At 39.5% G+C, this 23,327-nt stretch overlaps 2 protein-coding genes across 4 annotated transcripts in view; one reads left to right on the plus strand and one right to left on the minus strand.

Moving 5' to 3' along the window:
* Positions 1 to 724: 724 nt before the first annotated feature.
* On the minus strand, positions 725 to 22,523 carry ALG14 (ALG14 UDP-N-acetylglucosaminyltransferase subunit; the record flags this gene model as incomplete). Its single annotated transcript, XM_083847553.1, has 4 exons — positions 725 to 1,112; positions 15,681 to 15,803; positions 20,704 to 20,855; positions 22,379 to 22,523. The coding sequence occupies 4 exons, from the start codon at positions 22,521 to 22,523 to the stop codon at positions 882 to 884; spliced, it is 651 nt and encodes a 216-aa protein (XP_083703679.1). The 3' UTR covers positions 725 to 881.
* A 13-nt stretch (positions 22,524 to 22,536) lies between these two features.
* LOC310903724 (TLC domain-containing protein 4-B-like) overlaps positions 22,537 to 23,327 on the plus strand; it is a 43,123-nt gene continuing 42,332 nt past the window's right edge. The window contains exon 1 of one of the 3 annotated variants that reach the window (XM_083847548.1): positions 22,537 to 22,651. The gene's annotated coding sequence lies outside the window, so the exon portion shown is untranslated. The other 2 variants (XM_083847541.1, XM_083847543.1) reach the window with 2 other exon arrangements.

Consider the following 23,327-nt stretch of genomic DNA (forward strand, 5'->3'; position numbering starts at 1 on the left):
GCTGAAAGTAAGGTGCTCAAAATGAGAAGGTAGGATATACTGAAACTCAAAGTCCCTGTATTGGGAAAAGAGAAGGGAATCTCTGTTCCTTCCCCTACAACAGATAGTAAGGCTTTTTTTCCCCCTCTATATATTAGAGCGTGAACCAGTTCAATTCTTCCGAGTGACAGTTTGCTCTCTGTGATGTAACCCCGATAAGGGTAAGCATGTAAGCTTTGAAGGATGTACCACTTGTATCTATAAACACTGTGCCTGTGCATGACGCTTGTCACCTTCTTATTTATCTTAAGAACTGAACAAAAATTTTCAAAAAGTGTACTACAGACTATAAGGATGGTGTTGACAAGCCCAGAGGAAAAATGATACTGCTTTAATGCTTTGGGGGGTTTGGAAGACTGCAGAGTATAAACTGTCATGAAGCCAACTTAATATAACTGTTTCTTTTATACTCTAAGGATTCACAAGGGACTTCACTGCTAGCATACAGGAAATAAAGTCTGTTGTGCTAGAACAAGACTTTGTTTCTTACAATTTAGAAAACTACACAAAGTTTCCTTACAGGAAATGTTACAATTCATACAAATTCCCATATTTATTTGTAGACAAAAATTGCTATTCACATAGCAGGAAAACTAGATGAAAACAGATGGCATAGACTTAAGGCCATTATGGGTATTGGTGAACAGACCTATATGATGCCAATAAATACAACTACACAAAAATGTACTTTAATGTAGAGAGATCTTTATTATTGTCTGCTTTTCCAGTAATGGCCAATTTTTTTTTCTAACAGGAATCCTTGAAAATAAATTGTTACATGAATGAATTTCTTCAGTGAGGAGCTTTCAGAGTTTATTTTAGGTGAAGCCTGTCTTCTGTTGTTACACTATTCGACCAAGATAGACCGACTTGGGATATTTTTCCTTTAGAGCAGGCCACTGAACAATGAAGTAATCTGAAAAGTAGTAAAGAATCTTTCCAGACAGGGATAAGGTTTCCACGCGGCAGATGCTTTCTACGTACACAATGACTGCTCTTTTTATTCCTAGAAGCCCAAGAAGAAGAGCAGATATACAGACAGGAACACATGTTCCTGGTCCATTGCACAGTATCTAAAAGAGAAACATTTTATAGAAGTAAACCATGAGTTTTTTTCATATAGTAAAGAATTAAAAATGCACATATTCTAGTAACATTAAATGTTACACACAAAAAAAGAAAAAAGATTACAAAGATATTTTAAACAGAAGAGGCAATTGAATATGTAAAAAAAAAAAAAGGGGTGGCAAACCCAAGACATTATTTCAAAGTAGCTGCCAAAAGAGATCATTACTTCATTCTTCAAGGAGAAGAAGAGCTCAGAAATGGTACAGTCTGCCTAAGAAGGAAGCAGAAAGGACTCCTGGGCTCTTGGATTTACAACTAAAACAGCTTCCATTCTCAATCACAGCTTTGTGTTGTATCACTCATGAGATTTATGCACAGATTAAAGCATAATAAGGCCAAAGAAGTTTAATTAGGATTACTAAACCTTGGATTCAGTTATAAACCCCTTGAACTTTGGCTTAAGTCAGCAAAACACTTGAGAGTTCAGCAAAAATGTGCTGACGAATTAGGACTTTCATCAAAACTTACTAGCTGATCTGCATGACCAGAATTCTTTTTATTTTAGTAAACACTAGTATTTACCAAAATGCCTTCCTTAGGTAGGCTTATTTCTATGTATGTGTTGCATACTTGTAGTAGAGGGTCTCAAATTCACATGTAAATGTTAACAGCAAAAGAAAGTGGTCTTTCAAACTTAGACATTGACAAACTGACAAACAGCTTGCCTAAAACTAAAAGCTTTAAAGCAGGGTATGTATCAGGCATACTACTTGAGTATCAAAATTGGTTTCAGGCAAGGAATTTCTTACTAAATTTAACTGCTACCATGTAATCAGCACTTTTCTGCACAGCTGGGGGTTATATGGAAATAGAGTTCTTTTACAAAATCGTGGTCCTGTATCCTATGAACTTACATTTTTGTTCCAAGTTCAACAGCTTGTGAAAAACGTTATATTGGTGGGGAGGAGAAAAAAAAATAGAGTTTCTGTTTCAGGGCTGTAACAAACATTTCAGAATGTTTCCTTCCCTGCTTCATGGTGAGATCCCACTTATAAGCTGGATGACAGCACCTTGCCTCGGTTAAGAGTAGACGCTTTTGATGTTACTGACCTGCTCACGTACACTGTCCTTTGCCTCTAAAATGGACCCAGAAATCTAGTTTGGGGATGTGAAGACCATAAGGTAATACTTTCTTATCAGAATCCACAAAACTTGATATTATATGTAAAGTTATTCTGATTTTACTGTTTATCTTAATTTAATTTATCCAAAACTTGCTGGTGTTTTCTGGCAGACCCTTTGAACCAACATACTGTATACTGGTTTTGTCTTGAAATACTTGTATAAGAAAACTGCAAGAGCGTAATTCTTTTGTTAACAACTACGTAGCAAAGAAGTGATTAAGCTGAACACATCCACTTTGCATATGATATTTCTGAAATCAAAGTCATATTCTCCGGTTTCAAACCTCCTGTTGAACTTTCTTTCAAGTGAATCGATGCTGGGGCTTAAAAACCTACTCTACAATCTGATGAGAATGAAAATCCGTTTTTTTATATATTTGGCTTGGCAAGCAAGGATGTAAGCCAACCACACTTGGCCTTTTAGCATTTCAAAGAAACTTCCATACCTGTTAACTAAATCATGCATTTTGCCCTATTTCCTGACAAGCTTGATTAATTTGCACTGATGGTGATCCTGCTATTGGTATATGGTTCCTGATACCTAAATTAAAGCATGTTTGTCTATCTCTGTTTAGTAATAGCACTTGTTACTGTAGTGTAAACATAGGTGTATGAATCAACCTGGAGTGTTTTTCTAAGTTTTCAGGGAAAAAAAAAAAACAGAAACACAATCAACCAGGAAATCTGCTGCAGAACCTGCTGTGTTTCAGACAAACATATAAGAAGCACCAAAACAGTCCAATTATTTACTGCTTTTTCTTGTGAGTTGAATATTCAGTCTGACTACTGCTTTCAGTTTCAAAATTCCACTTTAACTAGATAGATAAAAATGTGTGCTGCTGCTAAATAGAAACTCTATTTTATCCTTTCCTTGACTAGAGCTACCTGGAGTACAAGTACTGCCTGCCTCGTTTTCACTGCTCTCCAGGATCTTTTTCTGCTTCATTCGAGTCCCATCCCCCTCCCTTGTCCTTTCCTCATTGTCTTCCATTTCAGTGCTTCTCTGCTCTCTGCCCAGCCCTCTGAGAGGTCTCCACCCATCCTCTCCTTCCTCATCTTTGTGCTCTCAGTACTCTCCTCCTTCTGCTACCCTATTCCCAGGCATACTTCCACCTCTCTTCCTTCTGGACTCGCGCTGGCTCTGCATTCTTCTTGCCTCCAGCCCCTGTGAAAGCTCAGCCCAGCTAGCTAAAGCAAGGGAAGAGTTTCACATCGTTTCCTTACCTTCTACAGTCTGACACAAAAAATAACAATCACTGATGAGATTTATGTCGCACAGAAATCCTAACATTCTCCTCATCCCAGAAGCTGAGGATGGTACGACAGGTTTTATAAAAAGCTGAATTAATAATAAACATGATGTTTATCAAGCCACTGTGCCATATACTTCGTTCTACTTCCCTCCTTCATTAAACTTGGCTAAAAGCTCTAGTCTTTTCAGTACTTTGACTGGGTGCAACACACAGCTAGAATGAATTCCAAGCTAAAGGTACTCACAAAAGATTCTGTAATGAAATAATATTAAATTGGTCTGTTTGTGAATATATACATAGATCTAAAGGCCACACTGAGTTGGTGCTATTACTTTGCTGAGCTACAAGCCAGAAAAGCAATAATCAAAAATAAAATCCTAATAAAACATCTTTACTATATACAGATTTAGATATGACATACTCAATTTATACCTTCTACTAGCTGTTTATAACTTGTGATCTGCTTCTTAGATGCTCTTTGATTCATGGAAAACTCCTTGCATGGGGAAAAAGGATCAGGAAAATTATGGAATAAGCATCTCTAAAAAAAATTATCTGATCATAACTCATGCCCTTTCACACATACCCCTTCAAACGAGAGACAGCAGATGTGACGCCACGGGATCTGTGTATTCAAAATGTCCACTAGATACTCTGGCTATAGATGTTCACATTCTAAAATCCTCTGTTTTAGGAATTCTGCCCTGAAAAAGACTCTGGTACAAACTTGCTGAACCCAACAGACAAATAGATCCCTGTCTGAATTTGGGGTTGTGATCTTTAAGTCAGAACTATTAATCAACCTTTCTGATCATTAAAAATTAACCTTCAGTTAACCTTCAGTACGTGTCTAGAGACATGTCATACCTGGAACTATTAGGGCAATTCCCCTCCAAAAATCTTGTCTGACCAGCCCTACTTACTCACTCCCTCTCCCGCTGTCACTGGGAAGAGACAGCAGTGCTTCCACCACGTGCAATGCAATGCTAGACACTCATCAAGAGATACAAGGGAAACTTCTGAGGAAAGGAGCATGCACGCCCTAAGGACGAGGACCTGTTACAGACCTTTAAGCTAGAAACGCTGCCATTCACTTCTTTCCAGCCAGCAAACTTTTCGTGAAGATGGAAAGGAGCTGAATGATCTGCAACCTTCCCAAAGCTTGTAAGAGAAGATACGCTCTCCTTCTTGGGAATTTCAAAACACTGTGCCAAAGTAACTTTTGGAGAATGATTGATGTCTTCCATCTTGCAAAGATCAAGGCTTTTGTTTTTTCCCCCCCAGCAGAATCTGTTGGGGAATCTTGTGGGAATTATTAGTGCCCCATGCAGCAGACGCAGGCATCTATTGGGCAAGAAAGGACTAGGGCCTCTACAAGGTTGATCAGGCTATTTAGGGTAAGTGTTTCCCAATGTCTATTTACTTTAGCTACAAGGCTGCTTGTAGCATATTTGCCTTGCATGAGATATTTTTCTGATGGTTTCTGGTTTATTTGGTTCAGCCTTCCTCAAAGAAGCAGCAGAAAGGGCGAAAAAAAAGTGTCAAAGACAATTTTTGTGTTGTTGCCTTTCTGACCTCTGCTGCAACTGCCCACGGACTTTCTTGGTCACTGGTCCATCTCACTTTGTTGCCAGCAAGCTGTAAGGGATCATTCCAGAAACCAGCACAGCAGGTCTCTTTACACCCTTTGTGTTCAGCTTTAATGCAAAGAAATTTCCAGACAACTCTTAAACTGGCTGCCTGTCTTCACAGCGAGGCCTGTAAGCTCAATCCTACATACTGAAATCCTCTAGCAAGTCAACGGAAGCTGTCTTTTAAACAGTAAACTAATCAATCTGCTTATTGATGGAGGTTTGAAAGTAAAGCATCAGTATAAAACATTTATGCTTAGTGATTCTACAAATCTAATTTCATAATACTCACTTTCCCATAAAACTGGAATAGTTCTTGCCTTTGTGTTTCAGATATTTTCTACAGCCATTGAAAGAAAACAAGCTAAGCCAGCAGTCTGGCACACAGGGAACTCTGGCACGTGGCACCATTGCTGATAAAAACTGCTTTAGAGTTGGTGAATGCAGCACTGTAGCAGAGTGACATTTACCAGCTCAAACACTGAAACCATAGCTCACAGATTCACTGGGACTAAATGTCAAGCCACTGGTTAGAACAAAAAGTGAGAAAAGCAGAAAACTTGTAGATTTTCCTGTAACTATGTAAACATGTATTTGCTGTAAATCTTTAATGAACACGTATTTGAGTACTGATTACATTTCCAAATTACGATAATCAAATGAGGGCAACATCAGTCCCTCTAAACCTAGTCAGAAAGTAAAAAAAAAAAAAAAAAAAGTGAGACTTGATTTGCATAAGAAACTGTTAACACCTGCTGTTCGTAATGATTTCCACAGAGATTGGCCTTTACCACCTGGACAAGAGCAGAGCAACTCCTCACAGCCTGGGGCTGGGCAGCTTGTAGCATGGTAATGCTGACTGTGGGGCAACGCACACACCTGAACCCAACACCTTACAGCTCAGCAGCCCTGCAGCTAGCTCCTGGCAGGCACGGGGTCAGGGCATTGCTCGTGCCTCCCTGCTGCCCTGGTAATGCCCCTTCCCCACGGGGCTAAACAGCCAGGGACATGAATAAGGGAGAGGATGGTGGGGGCAGAGAGCTGCTAAAAGAGGTAAAGGAAAACAGGAGGATACAAAATTGGGTTTGACCCAAATGGGGTTAATTGTGTGACCTTTGTTTATCTATGCCAGTAAACAATGTTTAACAATGTTAAAAAAAAAAAAAGCAGCAATTAGGTATTTTCTGCTTCCTAGCCTAAAATGCTTGCTTATAAATTTTATTTTCTTCATATTTTTGCTGGACTGCTAAAACTCAGCTTTTGTTGATAAATACTTCATTTCAATGGCTAATTAACATTTGGGAACAAAAAAGTAACTGTTCAGCTTATGAAAGCCCACAAGATATCTCTGAGGTTTGTCGGGAAGGCCAAGGAAATCTGAATAGCTGTTTCTGATATTTTAAGGAAGGCAAGGGAAAAGGAGAGGGCATTTAAAAATGACAGACCCAAATGTGCTGCTGTTGGTGGCTGGACTTGCATAACAACAACAAAAAAAGAAATGCCCTAGCAAGTTATAATGTATGAAACCTTACAAAAAAATAGCTTTAGAAAACTCTCCAAAAAAGGGCAGACAAAAAAGTAAGCCTTTCACAAAAGCAGTAAAAGTAACAGTAAACAAACACAATTCAATGACACATAAACAAGAAACTAACAGGGAGCAGAACAGGCTGTCTTGATACAAAGAAACCTCACTCCTGAAACCACAAATCTGACCATTGAATAACCTGAAGATATTTCAGAAACAAGGGAAATGGAACCGAGAATGGTTACGGTGACAGGGAAACTGAACAGCTAGATTTAGTGAAAGCTCTGCAGAAGTCCTTGGACATGGAGAGGACAATTAAAAGAAAAACCATAATAACATACTCATTTTTATGCATGGGCTGTTTTTGGACTTCTGCTTTTGTTAAGTAGGAGCTAGGGTTTTTAACATTTCAGGAGTTTATTGCCTTTTGTGATTTCAGAGTACAATAACGAATTTGTGTGTTTTGTGGGTATTTTGTTGGGGGGGTTATTCCTTTCTGTGGCATGAGAAGTAAGAGAGAATCTGCAATGAATTCATTTGTATTCCACCATGCAAATTACAGCATCTCATGAGCTCATCTCCACTTGCTTGTTTTTAATATTATCTTACTGTATGAAAATTTCACATTAATGCATTGTAAAATGAAGTATCCAGTTGAACAATTTTTTTTTTCACCCACAGAAGTACTGAGTGGCTACAAAGGTAGGTGTAATGGGCTTCTTGGTCTCAGCTGTTACCATGTCTTTTCCCAAGCTTCTCAGGGACCTGATTCAGCTCAGGGGATCCCAAGCAGCACCTGCAGTCTGCGAGAAACACAACTGTGAGCATTACAGCCCTGTAGTTGTGGTACCAGCTCTCTTAATATGGGAGACTCTTCTAATGAAAAATTAAACAAACAAAAAAGTATTGATGAACAAATATCTCAAACTTTAATTGGAAATTTATTTACATTGTGAGCTCATGATCAAGATGCAAGCATGGAGAGCCAAGAAACCCAGGCTGTATTCATGACTCTGCTGTGATGTCAGCATGGGATTTGGGATCTGGTACTTATTTTCTCTCATATCAATATTTTCTACTTTAACACCAGGAAAACAGTAATTTACTGCTCAGAGGGGATGCATCAAGATTCCTGTATACCCTTCTCGGTGAAGATCTCCAGGTATGATGAGTATTGCTTTTATTAGCATGCATTTGCATTGATGGCAAACACAGAAAATTTGTGACTTTTTTCATAGCAACTAAATTTAAAAGGCTTCAAAAGATAAATTGTCGGTGTACATGGAGGTACTGCAGTTGTGACAGAAATCAGGAATTCTAGGGAATACAAGTCCATTTGGTAATCAGGAGAAAAAAAAAAACAAACAGAGAACCGCCTTAATATTTTTGGTGTTTTTTGATGTTTAAAATAAGCAGGATCCTTCTCCAACAATTCCCTGTTATTGTTGTTATTGGTGGGGAGGAAGAAGAAAGTCAGGTTGAACAATATAAAGGTCATTAAACTAGCTACTGGCCTATTCCTTTTGAAAAATAAAGATCTTGCCCAGTTCATTTCCCTCTAAAACCTCTGTATAAACAGCTAAAACTTCACACTATTTCTTGCTTGAATATACCTGCATTCTCAGGCCAGGACAAAAAATCTAGATATGTAGTCTGATGTAAATCAGGTAGTTAAGGTAGAATTGAATCATACCTAGATACCCTTTTATCTTCTACTCTCCAAGCCCTGGAATGACCATGAGCACAAAACAATAGTTCCAGTGTTCTATAGCAGGAGCTTGTGTTCACGCTAGTCACCAGTTACAGCTTGTAGAACTGCCATGAAACATTTCTAGTCCACTCCTGGGCATTTTATTGCTACAGTTCCATTGTTATTATCACATAATACCCACAGTGGGTGAGGTGCTCTTCAAAACAAGCAGAGACTTGTGTGGTTCTAAGGCAGATTACCCGACAAGGGTAAATAAGAACAGTGAACGCAAGAGAGATGTGGGAGAGCAATGACTTAAATTAGAAAACTGTGCAGTTGGTTTCCTAATGTGCACTACCTTTTTCTGCTTTCGATAGGAGTATTATTTTCATTAAAGAATAAAAATGTATTAGGAAGCATCATCAAATCCCTCATTTTCCTAGCTCTCACTTTAAAAAAAAAAAAAAAAAAGCTGGAGAGAGGGAGACAAAAATCCTACCTGGTGGGTTTTTCTAGAGGTGGAAAACAGTAGTTCCATAAAATACTAGGGACCAGATACAACTGGATTTAATCATAACAGCAATAAGCATTGTCACTTCTGCCTTCTAGACACTTAGTTGCCTGGCCCTGAGTTACTAGTCAACTGTCCTCAGAGGTAAGAGACAAGGCAAGGAGCACCGCTGACGTGCCATGCATCAGTCTCCATGTGCAAAGTAGTAGTAGAGAAACTCCTGGTTTCTGGACCTCAGCAGAGTTCAGGAATGTGGCTACTTGATGCCATCAAGCCATAAACAGCTCAGGTCTGTTTCTGGGTATGCCTAAGGGCTTACATGTTGAAAAGAAAGATAACTGGGGTCATGAAAAGTCTCAGGAGTTAGGCAACAGCTTATGAAGGTAAGTTTGAAAATCTAGATTTGGATGCATACAGAAATGCGCAAGTTTGACTTTTTTGGGGGGTTAAACTAACCTTCGTTACCCTACTTAACTGCCCCTGTAATCAGGCAAAAGGTAGCAGGTCTGTGACTGGAAAGAAAAGGTCTTTGGAGTGATAGTTTCCATCCCCATAAATGATGCTGCAGATACACGGAAGCAGAAGGGGATGTGAGCTCAGCATTCTCCCCAGCCTAGCTACCAAATGTAAAATGAGAATCATAGAACCAATCAGCCAAAAACAATGCTGAAGGACAGGCAAGAAAGCTGTACTAATACTCAAGTCTGTTGGAAGGTTGGTGCTGGTTATTAAAACTTTAACACCCAGGCTGTCAATGAGACCAGCCAAGCATCATTGTCTCTGCCAGACATCTGTGTGAGGAAATAGTGGCATGAGTGAGCCTTGTAAGAAAACTCAGAGATGGATAAAAGGTTGCTTAAAAAAGAACAAGCTCACCATGGCAGATGCAGGCTGGAGAATAAGTTAACTCCCTATCTACATTACCATGGAGTACCAATGGCCTGTTCTTTATTGCTGCCACTTCTAAATTTGTGGGAAGTAAAAGAAATTTGACATTGTGTAGATGAAAAAGTTGGTCACAGTGCAATTCAGCAAAGGGCCTGTGCCAAGCACATGGAATGGCAGTTACCAAACCACACCTGCAGCTACAAACACTAGGTGCTGGACGTCTTTCAGCAAGCTGTTATTGCACTTACTGTCACCTTGCCTGAGTGTCAGCCTGACAATGGGCTTGGTCAGAGAGCCACGAGAAATACTATCAAACCTTCTAGAGCCTGTTTAAATGTAAGAGAGCATCTCATCTCATGTCAAAAAGTAATGCTTATTATAATAGCCTGCTTTTACTTGGAAGGAAAGGAGAAATGAAATCCAAAGATTAAATTAAATCATACATACTAACAGTGACTTGAAATGGGCCTTTAATTGCAAATCTCAATGTGTCTTTCATTAGTCAAGCATTCATTTAAGTAGTACTTTAAATAGGCACTTTAGGTTAGCTAAAACTTACATTTTGTAGTATATTAACATTTTTGAGGCTACTACTATACTAACTGTAGTTGCTATAACAAGAATCTGCATCAAATACCTGCCTGAAACTTCTTCACAATGCAAAACCTAGAGGTGTGAGCAGTCTGCGCTGGATGGCAGGGGCCTGGTTCAGCTGTCAGGTTTAGTGAGACTGCTCGCTTGAAACAGGGCTGTATGATGTATGTGGAAGTAGTGTGACCAGGGTGTGCATTAGGCTCATGACAGAGCTAATGAGTTAAGACTGATCAGCCTTTAGTTTAAATTGGACTTAAATCTAAGCTAAGATCTCAGTTAATCTTTACTGCTATTGCGATCCCCCTTCTGAAATGTGGTATCTAGAGGCATGTCTGACTGGTGGTAACAGAAGACACAGCTACCAAGCTAGCTTTAAAGCTGCTAACCTGAATGGCTTGAGATGTTTATCTCTGGTCAGCAGAGGGTAATTCGACATAGTGGCCGCAGGGTAGCTGTGCACAGCACACAAAATACAAGGTAGAGGAGGGGCAAACATGACTCATTTTCATTAACACTAGGAAGTTACAACACAAATTTGGATGTCTTCACTTTGTTTTCTTTTTAGACTATACAACTTAAACCACTGGTCTTAATCTGATGTTCTCACTCATTGTTTTGACCGTTTTGATCTTAGAAGAACAACGGTTGATCAGACATTGTAAAATCAATTTGATCCAAAAGAACTATAAGCAGGGGAGAAGGATTCAGTAAACAAAAAAAATGAACCAGCTAGTCTTAATACTGTATTATACAAAGTTCACTTGTTATGAAGTGAATAGAGGAAAAAATGTCACCACCCAGATTTTGTAGTTTTCCACCAAGTTCTAATAAGAATCGTGATATACGGGACAATAGCTTATTATTCATCATAGCAATTTATCAAAGCGCTATGAACTTCAGACATTTTAGGCAGGGTACAAAGAATGGAAAATCTTAGCTAAATGAAATAATGATTTCCTTTCATATAGCTTGCTGTGAATACTTCTGTAACAACTCCAGAAGCTTGCTGTAGTGAATTTAACCAGCCTGGGGACCAGTGTGTGTAATGGGATGTGCAGGCCTCAGATGAGTCATACGAGAATCGGTAGGCTGCTAGGAGCATAATCAGCTGTGCAGATTTCAGGCTTCTATAAAAGTTTGAAAAGGAGAGTCCTATTCAGCTGACAGCTGGTGGGGAGGGAGACAGCACAGCTTGTTGTACTTGCTGTGCAAATGTAAACTTCTTACTGGAGACTTCCCACGGGAAGGAGGCTCTAAAGTGGAAGGACTGCCTTCTTTGCCTGATTTAACCCTGGCTTTTCCAAACAGCAGTGGCCTGAAAATATCTGCTTATCTCAGGCTCTGTAGAGCACTGAAGCAACAGACACTGCTGAGGAGCGTCCCCAAAGTTTAGGATGCACGATGCAGTAATGAATGGAGCTGCGGAGCTTTGAAGGAGAGTCCAGCACTGACCCAATTACACATCCCATCTGTGGCTGAAAATGAGGGCTGGATGCAATCTCTGTACGCTTTTCTATTGTGCGGTGCGTGTGTATCCTTTGTTTTCAGCTTGACTTTGCGGTATGCCAGAATGCCTGGAGCAATTGTGATCCAGCCAAAGGGCTGGATCACCTGAAGACCTGGTTTCAGGGTTGGCAGATTGGCCCAGAGACTACAAAGACAATAGCTCTGTGAGGAGCAAGAAAACTGAAGACTAGGATCCTCTGAACTTGTAGCTACTGCCTCTAAGCACATTATAGAAAGGCTGTAGCATTATGCCTTCTTGGACAACAAATAATATATAAAAGATTCAATAACTTTTCTCTATCTTTGGGAAAATCTCTGTGCAGCTCGTCTATTTTTCTGTATCTGTCTAAGCAGGATTTGCATCTTTCCCTAGATAGCAGATCTTCTAACACTTTATTTTGGGTTTAAGTTTCTTCTCAACTTTTCTCTCAATGAAGGCAATAAAAATCTTTTCTCTGACCAGCTGCCTGTTTTCATGGTAGGATTTTGTAGTCTTTGAGTCTATAAGTGCATATTAAATCTGGCTGCAGCTGATGGTGTTAAGTTTTTTTTTTTTTTTTTTTGTGGGGGAAGGAAGGTGTAGACAGAGTGTGCTGCCACGAGCCTTGCTTTCCTGGAATTTTAGGTCTCTGCATAGGAAGCCCATATAAGGTTGACATATTGTAAAAACTGCCCAGCATAGATGTGCCTGCAAAACATTTTGATACCTATATTTCTATAATTCTGTATTTGGCTATAAGAACACAAGACAATCATCACTTCTGACGTCTTAATTCTGTTACTTGCTTTAATACCTCTAAAGGGATTTAACTTTGCACAGTGCAGATGCTCATAACTCAGAAATGGGCCTCTTGAATATGATCTCAAACTGAACAACTCAACTAACTTTTACATTTCTTAAACTCTCTGGGGGCCCATTTTAAGTGCGGGTCAAGTCCTGCAAGACAGTAAAGGTCTCCTGGAAGTTGTTCAGTTCTTTCTGAACTCACTGTCTTGAAGAAGGGTTACATGAAACTGCTTTCTCATGTAAAGTAAACTAAGAAGCTTTGCCAGAAGATCAGTGTGAGACGAAAAGGGGACACAGTGCTCATGTAAATAAGTACATATAAAGTAACTCCTGTGCTGCTAGGTTTGTTGTTTTTCCCCTTGTAGCTATTTTGGCTGGATAGTTTTGCGAGTTATGCCAGCCTAAGCCTATCTGCTCCAAACTTGCCTTTGTCCACCTAATGGTTTCTGTCTCCCTTTGCACTACTTCTCTTATCCCGCATTCCTTAAAGTGAAACTGCAACAAATCTGCTTTTCTCTAGCTTTTGGGTGTCTGGAAAAGACTTCAAAGGATATAGCTAGTATTCCTTCAAACAACAAGTTTGTGACAAGCCTAAAAGCAAGTGTAAAGATTTGGGGATCACATGTATGTATAAATGACTTAGAAGCAATTCAAATGTGTCTTTCCTTCTTGCAGTTCAACAAAAACAATTGCCTAGGCTGAAACGGTACTCTACTCATAAGCTCTACTGTTCAAAAATACGAAACTCTCAGCATGATGTAATAGTGTGCTTGCTTCTATATTCAGGTGTTCGTTTCCATGCCAAAAGTTATAGATTAATCCTGTAAACTCCAGCATTTGTTCCACCCTTTTGGGGTCTTTAAACTACTAATCATTTATGTTCTGCCAAGAGTAGGGGGAGTTGCAATTCACTGAGAACATTTTCCTCTAAAGGCAATTAAATATTACCAGTTGCTTCACGTACCACACAGAATCTTTTCACTGGCAATGCGGGGCATTTTAATCCCCATACCGCTTTACTTTGATAAGTGCTTTAAAATCTTTACAGCTCTCTGACTTACTGTGTTTTGAAGAATTCCTAAGCTATGAGATACATACATACACAACTAGTAGTATAGTATGCAAGTAGTATGCAAAGCTACTTTGAAGTGGTATAAGATTAGGCATAAAGCCAGAAATATTCCTGCCAGTGGCAGTACCAGCTGATGTTGTGGCCAATGATAGTACCTGGCAAAAAATATTTGGGAACTCCTTCCCCTCAAGCCCTTTTCTAATCATGGATAAGGAATCTTTGGATAGAATTTTGAACTAGAGTTTCCCTTAAACACTGCAAAGGTCTTATAGGCCTTGCTAAAATGTATTCTTAATTTTATGAGGACAAGTGTTTTTCAAAAGCATTAAGCTTTTGACATCTTATCATAGTTTATCAACTCCAACCACATTTCTGGTAATTCTACATGTAAATCCCACCATCACTTTAAATTTCTCTTGTAAACAGAGGAACCATGGAATTAGTAACTTGCTGCTCTTCTCCTAGAATGTATCCTGTTGACACTTTTGGTAATATATTAAGCTACACAGTGGGATTTCCAGTCAGTTTCTTTTGCAATATTTAGTTTAAAAATCTATATACATCAAATGAAACCAGTGGTGTAGCAAGGTAATTCCTAAATATCTGATACCTTTCCTGTAAGATATCTGCTTCATGTAAACTACCCATTAATATTTCCCCCCCAAATTAAAATCACTGTAGAAAGAAAAGTATCCCCTCCTCCGTCCCAAGTTAATAGGCTTGAAAAAAAGGACTGAAAAGAAACTGTGTTGTTCTGCACATTAAACTGTCCTGAAAACTTCAGCAAGCAAGTAGCTTTTGATCTAATAGGAACTGAAAAGTACTACTGAAGCCCATGAGATCATACAATTCACAGCAGCTTCTCTAAATGTTCAAAATAACACAAATATATTTGAGCCTCTTTGGAATGAGCCATACAGTTCATAACAAGAACTAAAAAAGTCTGTTTACAAACATCCTCTGTGGGTGTATATACATTGTTACTAAATTATGAAAAATAACTTGCAACTGCACAAGTTTATACAGGTATCATTTAAATATTAAAAGTAATAATAATTTGAAATTCTGCTAAAATGTCTTTTAAATCCCAAGTTTGGATATCTGATACCTTAATATGACAACTCTAGCAAGAGGTCAGATTTTACCAAAATTTTTCTTAGAGAATGGTAGGAGTCAAACCAGGGAGTCCAATGCACTACCTTCTGAGTCTTGCATTAACAAAAATCTTTATCGATCAGATATGTCTTACTATTTTGTTTATTTCTATAATCTGACAACCCTGAATGCTTCTGACTTGATAAAATGTGTGGAATGTTTTAAAATGCATGTTGTAATTAGCATGGGATTGCGGTTTTGTGAACAGCTAGAAAAAGCTACTAGAAGTGAGAGGCTCTAGTTGGTCTTTTGGCAGTGATGCTTTTTGTCATCAGATAATTGTTAGCCTGCCATAGACTAAATACATATGTATCTAGCTGAAAATTCCATGTAAGCACAAGAACTGAATTTGTATACATTTCTGCTGGTCTGAACCTGTCTGTTCCAGACTGGTCATACCATTTCTGGAGCAAGACCAGCCAACAAGATAACCAGGCTTTCAGGCATAGTTTGTGCTGTCGCAATCCTGAAGAGATATTATCAAGAACCTGCAAACCTGTTTGTGGTAGCTCTACTGGCATTCACTCCCTAATGTTACCTGAAAACTTTGAGAAAGGACACTAGTTTTGCTGGTCTAATTCCCTTGCGTGAAACCATTCTGTTTCTTGGTGTATTGCTACAATATCTCTTTCAGCTTTTAATATTCAAAAATGTATGTCCTGTGAACTGTAAAACTAAGCACACATATGTGATACAGTCTGCAATGTCTCGATATTCCAAATGCTTCTACAATGAAGATTAGCAAATTCTCAATACTTTAAAATTTACTTTACCTACCAAATCTGGTTTCAGTTTGTAGGTCAAAGGAAAGGAATAAAGTATGGAGTACAGGGTTGTTACCACGGAGGAGGTCCAAGATTGTCTAACCTCGCGGCTTCTGGGAATGCGATCAAGGGTGAACTGTAAGAGAGCATGATAAAGCTGAATTGTTATTTTTTCTAAGAATGTTGTTGTTCCTTCTATAGAGTTATTAGACCTATCTGTGCCAACATTTTTTTTTTTTAAATCTAGGTTGGAAATATTTGGGTATGAAATCTTTTCTTAGATGCCTTATTCACTATTATGCTTAGCACTCTTTGGAATGAGGTTAAACAAAATACTAAAACTATATATTTATTTTTTAAATCGTTTCCAATATTACTTTAAAACATTCCTAAATTTAAAAACAACTCAGCTGGAGCAACTTCGTCTGCTGTATGTTAACTTAGTGCCCCTCCTAGTGGTCACCGAGACACATTTCTAGTTTTCATAAACTAGTCCAAACAAGGTGACTCTTCTTTTCATTGCCTGCTTAAATTCGTTGTGGATTTACACTGCAGAAAATGTAACGACATTTCTCAATTAATGTCCAGTGCATGCTATTAAAAATGTAATAGCAAATATCACTCTCCTTTAAGTGAGTACTCGATGAATATTCAGAAGAATATGCAAGACATACTCAAAATGCAAAATATTTGCATTTTAAAACAGGAAAGAACATAAAATAAGTTTAAAAAAATACTATTCATTGTTTTTTACTTAGGCAACTATTCATTGTTTTTTACTTAGGCAAAATTAGAGATCATCCAATGTGTGTAAAAGGTATCAAATTAACAAAATATGGATGTTTTCTGTTTGTCTCAGAACACTGTATGCAGCCAACAGTAATCAGGCTTCGTGCACTCTCCCCCGATGTCTTTGACATAGAGGAACCACACCTAAGAATTATTGCTACAGCCGAGGGCAGTCCTGATGCCAGCTCAATTTGTCATTGTTGAGATGAAAAACAAATACATTAAGTATACTGTATTGTCCAGTGATGTTAATATATTGTTTAGATCTGGACAGTGGTCACTAACTTCATGTGGGACACCAGATCACTAACATTCTGGCAGAATTCATATTGGGAGTGAGGGACTCTAAATATCATTATACATATTGAAAATTCCCCATTTACTTCAATTACACCATATCTGACTGACACAATTTAGCCCTGGTGATTTGTGACTAGGAAAGATGATGTTACCAATAGTTGCACATTAAATACAAACTACGAATCAGTCTTGAATAGCTGTAACTGAGGTCTTTTTTATGTGAAGTGGAAAGAATTAAAACAAACAAAAAAGAACCCTTAGAAATGCACAATATTAAGTTAATTTTCTTGACTGAAATTATCTTGTTTCATTGCAATAAGGTTCTTTAACTGTTGTAATACTGGAAGGCATTAACAGATGTTACAAACTGGCTGTTTTATATTTTATTTGAAGGTGTTGAAACTGATTGCATTAGTCTGATAACAAAATATGGAAAAACAAATGTGCCCCCTGCTCCCCATTTAACAGGATTCTGGTTATCACTATTTCTTAAAGCTTTGGAAGAGATCAGGTGATAAAAAGAAATGCTGTAAGTGGAGTTTAGACTCTTTCATAGTATGCCATCCTGTAAGAAATATGTATTGACAAGGTAGTTTCAGGCAGATCAAGTTTTAGTAGAAGTATTCGGATGTTCCCTTCACTGCAAGAATGGTATTAAATAATAAAGTTCTTGCCAAAGAACTGCATGTAATTTTCTCCATCATTTAAAAAAAAAAAAATCATCAAAATTTGGCAGGGACCCCAAATAGTATCGAAGTAGAAATTTAGTTGTAGAATTGGAGTAAAGATCAAACTGGTTTTATCTATGTTCTATATAAACTATATTCTTCACAATACATGCTTGAAACTTTGCACACTGACGTCTGTATCGTATGTTAGAACTTCAGCCCATGCATCGATTGACTCTTGAATGTTTAGCTGGGGAACAAAATAGAATTCTGTTTGTTTAAAAGCCACTGCCAGGTGTTTTTCCAGTCTCTCATCTAATGGAGTACTGTTAGTATTCTGGACAAAGGCACCTCCTGAATCTTTTGTTGGAAAACTGCATAATATGTCTGATATCAGAAACAGACAAACTCTTCCCTACCTTCTATGGTCTCATACTGTTGCATTTATTTTTCTTACTGCTGTAGCAGAATCAGAAACCTTTTCATTATTTGAAGACAAATGTTCCAAACTGGCAATTCTATGATGTTGACAGAGTACTGCAATTTTAAAAACCAGTGATGTAGTCCTTACCTATTTAATAGCATAGTTTTGCAAGCGTGCAGGGAAAAGTTGCATGCATGCATCATGGAAAACTGTCATTGCTGTGAATTGTTATAGTATCCTCAACTGAATATACTCCAGTTTTTCCAAAGAAACTGGTTTTATGTAGTCCTTTTTCATGCTGACAAACAGGATTTCCTAGCATGATAACTTTCATGAAACATAATGGAAAAGAAAGTGGTCAAGTGAGCATTATGTAAAGGCAAGTTAATCTGGCTTGTCCTCTTAGACATGGTGAATGGGGGTACAAGATCCCTTGAAGAATGTGTGTTATTCAGTCAACATATGTAAGTTGTCTTTCTGCCGCTAGACTAAGTCAGCAGGAGCTGAAGCAGGTTTTCTGTGCTGAGCGCAGAAGATAACCTGGCTATCAGCTGTGGGGGCAACCAAGTAGAATTACTGTGGTTACAGGTCGGGAGCCAGAGATAATAAAAGTGATAGGATGACCAGGGGCTTCTCTTAGGAGGCTTTTTGGATTTTATTTTCCAGAAGACTTGGTGGGTAGGTGTGCAGCATTTTGTTTCTTGTAAGCAAGATGTTGCTTTTAGCTTCTTTTCCTTCTGCCTGAATACTGCAGCTTTTAGATCTGGGCTAAACCACATATCAGAAAGATAAATTGGTTATATTTGTGGTTTTTACATGGTAATTTGCTACAGAAATACATTGATTTTCTCTTAGATCATTATTCTAATCTGTCTTCTGTCCATTCCTTAGTTCTGGTAAAATATACTTCCTTGACAAGAAGAGGAAGGTAATGATTGTGGATTGAAGCTTTCAGAGTTTTCCCCTTCATTTATTCAAAGCTGCAAGAAGCCACTAACGTGATTTTTAAACGGGTATGTACTCTAGCACCCTCAGTGCCAAAACACACATTAGTTGAAAGCATACTCTGAAAGTTGGCAAATATATGCTATAGGCACGTGACCTTCACTTTCCAAAATGTATCTTCTATTTCACTCTGAATATTTTTGCTCAGTGGAAAAAGAATGGCCAAAGTAAAGCGAGCATCTGTTATCCAGACAGCAAACTCAGATGCAGCCAAGTACGTTCCTCTGGCTTTCAGTGCTCAAGGAAAATGTAACTACACGATGCGTTAGCAGTTGGCTGGGGGTAGGAAAGGGAAGTTGCTTAGCAAAACTAAGTGAACTAGTGAAAAATACATCATTTTTTAATACTTGAAATACGTATTTTTTAAGAAATTTAATAACTTAGGGTTGGACATTTTTCAGATAAGTGAATATGGTTCTTGATGCAAATGACTAATTACCAAACAAGATTTCTCTGAATTATGAAATACCTCCTGCCACTTAACTAAACTCATCCTCAGTACACAACAAGAGAAGGGACAGACACACTGAATTGTAAATGAAGTCATCCCCACTCGATTCAGCCATTTGTGGAATGCAAGGAACCTTCACCTTTAGAGTTGAAAGTGGGGTAGACAAACTTAAAAACTTCATTCCTAAGTGAGCTTGTTGCTCATCTTAGCAGCAGTTGCTTTACAAGGAAAGTGTCTATTCTGAAAATCATTAGTACTTAGTCCTAGTTTTCAGTCCTATCAGTGTTGCTGAAAAAACAGAAATACTGTAAGTGCACCATTAGAAATCAATGTCACATAAATAAGTTATTTATGACATGTTGTACAGCTTGCTCAAAAGGAATAAGATTTTTGTAATTGAAACACTAATTTCCATTGTACTTGTTCCATTTTCTAAATAAAAACGTAATCTTTCTACTAATTCCACTGGACATCAGATTGCACTTTACATCAGCAGAGAGTCATACTGCTGGTCTGTTAGTGATACAGTCAACTGGCTCAAAGCAAGAAAACATTTGATAAAAAGATACTCAGGATATTTTCATGATTTTTCATTATTTTTAGGAGTTCAGTGTTTGCTCAGTCTTCAACCAGAAAACTACTGACATTAAGATGCATGAAATACTTTTAAACACTTGTGTAACTAATGCTCAGTTTTAAAAACAAAGTAAAACACAGTCTAGAAACACAAAAGGAATACAATTTCAGTCAAGGTTTTCTTAGATAAAACCTTAGATAATAATCCTTTCAAATATACACTTATGTCGCTGAGGGAAATGCCAAAGTAAAAAATAAAATAACACCACCAAAAAAAAAAACAAAAAACAAAAAACCCACACCATATTTCTATACAAATATTTTTTATAGCTACAAGTAACGCTTCTGTGACTAACTAGTTTACAGAATTAAGAGAGTTTTTTTTCAGCGTGCTTTTCTTAAGCAATAGATAGCCTTCTTTCTACAGTCACTTTTGCTACAATTATGTTCCCCCATTGTTTTAAATGGATTAGCATGGTAACCAGTGGTAAAGACCATTTTAAAAGAAAGTAAGGAAGGTAGGAGTGAAAATTGGAAGCGATAATGGCATTTGCTATTTTTAAGTACTTTGCATTTTCAGGGTCTCTCTAGTACAACATAAATCAATTTCATTTATTTAGCTCACTTTTAGCAACATAAAATCCAGTATGTACAGAATGGCACTTTAGCTGAACTTTAGTGAAAATGATTATCAATAGCTAGAAAATCAAAGGCACATGCTGATCTTAAAAATAACCTTTTAAAGAATCACTTCTAAATTGCCTTGAATTAGAATGTCATGTTGAGATCAATTTATCTTATAAGAGCATATTTAACGAGTTACCTGGGAATTGGAGAACTTTTCAGCCCTTTTTTGTTCAAAAGAACGTATTTTAGCTTCACTCATCTTATCTGAGTCTGCAAAAATATAATGTCTAGGCGAGTATGACTCTGACAAACAACTAAGTAACCTCAGGATTTCTGTTGTGTGCCCTCCTGTAAAAACAAAATAAACTGCTGTTAGTACATGAAATATTATGTAACTTTCCATTTCTTCAGTTGAATTAGTCGCTTTCCCTTTTAAAATTTTTTAGTACTAATAGTATCAGTCACACTCTTCTGAAAGGAGAAGATTCAATTAAAGGATGATTGAGACTGTTTAAGTAACATAATGGCAATTCAGGTCCCACTGAAGCTATATGGATGGAAGTTCTTCAGTTAAATGAGATTGAAACAGGATCATACAGAAGTGAGACATTTGTGTTTAATGTCCTATACATCACGCAAAAATAATTGGGTAGAGTTACACTGCAGTCCATATTCAGAGACCATACCCAAGTCCAGCTGTCAAAATAAAACTGAATAGGAGCTGCACCTTGGATGTGTAACTCTCACTGACCCGCCCGAGTGTTCAGCCTATGGCCTGGAAGACCAGATTCGGGGACTGCGCCGTCCCAGCTTGTAATGCTGGAAACGAGCAGGCAGCAATTTCACTCTGCAGCTAGGTCAGCGCAAAAGCTGAATGCCACGCACCAGACAGTCCAGCCCCAGCCAAAATGCCTCACCTACTGCCCTCGCATGGGTGTCGAGCTTTTAACTGCAAGGTCACTTTGTTCGGGGAGCTGAACTGGCAGTAGGCTGAAGAGAAGGGCATGTTGTTCTTTTTTTTTTTTTTTTGTCAGTTTAGTTTCTAGAACTGGGGGTATATGAATAACGGTGAAGTGGGGAGGGGGAAGACGGTGTGGCTGTGTAGAAGGAAGTCTGCTCACCTGGGGCTGGATCAGCCTAACATCAGGCTGCACCCCGAAGTATGTACACGAGCGTTTATGGGATGTGTTGCTTTGTGCGCTGCTGGAAGTTGCAGACCAGAACAGTGAGCTGGACGTATCCCTGCTGCCTCCTGTTGTCAGCTTTCATCAGCCTCCTCTGAGACCTTTGCTACTGAAGCCAGGTGTCCCGGCCCAGCAAGGATCTGACGCTGCTGGACGAGGCGCAAGAATTTGCCCCCTCCCCACATGATTTTATGCACCAGTTTTCAAACATTTTTGGAGGGATTTTCTCGTAAGCGATGGCTTGTTGAAGCTTTCACAGATTTTAATAAAGTCGTCTGAGCATTCAAAGAAGTCTGTAATAATGGGTCTGAGCGTTGTGTGAGTCTTAACCGACTGATGAATTTCTTCACCTGGGAAACCTTTTTATTTATTTTTTTAATATGTGCAAACTAGATTTGACAGGACTGAAGAAAAACAAGCACATTACCAGTCCTGGCCGGAGTAAAATCACCTGACGTTACAAAAACGCCGTCAAACAGCACAAAGACCGGCATTATTTTCTCGCCGGTCAGCGTGTAAGAAGCCCAGGGCTACGGCTCCACCGCGACTACAACTCCCGGCACGCACCGGGACGCCCAGTGAGCCCCGCAGTCGCCCTCGCTCCGCGCTGCATGCCGGGAGCTGTAGTTCCCGCCGTCCTCCGCGGGCTCCCCGCCGCGCGACCCGCTGGCGGCGACCCCTACTCACCGGAGCCGGCCACCACCAGCAGGCTGAGGGGAGGCGCCCGCCGCCCACGCCGTCTCCTTGCCAGGAACGCCAAGGGGACGAGCAGGAGGAGGAGGAGGAGCAGGATGGCGGCGGTGCCGCTCAGCAGGGGCAGCGGCGGCTCCATGGCGCGGCCGCGGGCGGCACCTCCCGGCCTACGGCGGCCGGCGCGGCTCAAAGCTCCCCGCTGGGCGGGAGCGCGGGCACCGGCACGGCAGCCCCCACAGCCCCAGGGCAGGCAGACACCGGCGTGAGGTGAGGGCTTCTGTGCCGCTGGCCCTCCGTGCGGCAGGAGGTGTAGCCCCCGTGATTAAGTTATACGGTACGAAATACCCGCGTGGTTCCGCTGGGTCTTGAGGGAGTTTGCAAACACACGCAGACATGACCCCTATCCAGGTATGTATGCGTACGTGGAATTACCGCTCACATACCGTACAACGATGCATAAACACAGGAACGTCGGTGTTCTGCCGCCTCTCACGAGCCCTGTTTGTACTTGTTCTAACGCTTTAGCCTTTCATTCCAGTAGGAAATGTGAAGCACCACACCGGCATTCATTCCATCCCTGTCAGCAGCCAGCCGTTGGCGAGGAGGTTGTGATCATGCAGCCGTTGGGACTAATTTCAGATGAGGTGTGCGTTTGCTAAAAGAGAGTAGGAGATCAAGAGAGAGTAAGAGAGTAGGAGATCTGGTTGGAGGCCGGTCACTAGTGGTGTCCCCCAGGGCTCGGTACTGGGGCCGGCCCTCTTTAATATCTTTATCGATGATCTGGATGAGGGCGTCCAGTGCACCCTCAGTAAGTTTGCAGATGACACCAAGCTAAGTGCGTGTGTCGATCTGCTCGAGGGCAGGAAGGCTCTGCAGGAGGATCTGGATAGGCTGGAGCGATGGGCTGGGGTCAACTGCATGAAGTTCAACAAGGCCAAGTGCC

This window comes from Anser anser (assembly GCF_964211835.1).
Source record: "Anser anser genome assembly, chromosome: 8".
Taxonomy (NCBI): Eukaryota; Metazoa; Chordata; class Aves; order Anseriformes; family Anatidae; genus Anser; species Anser anser.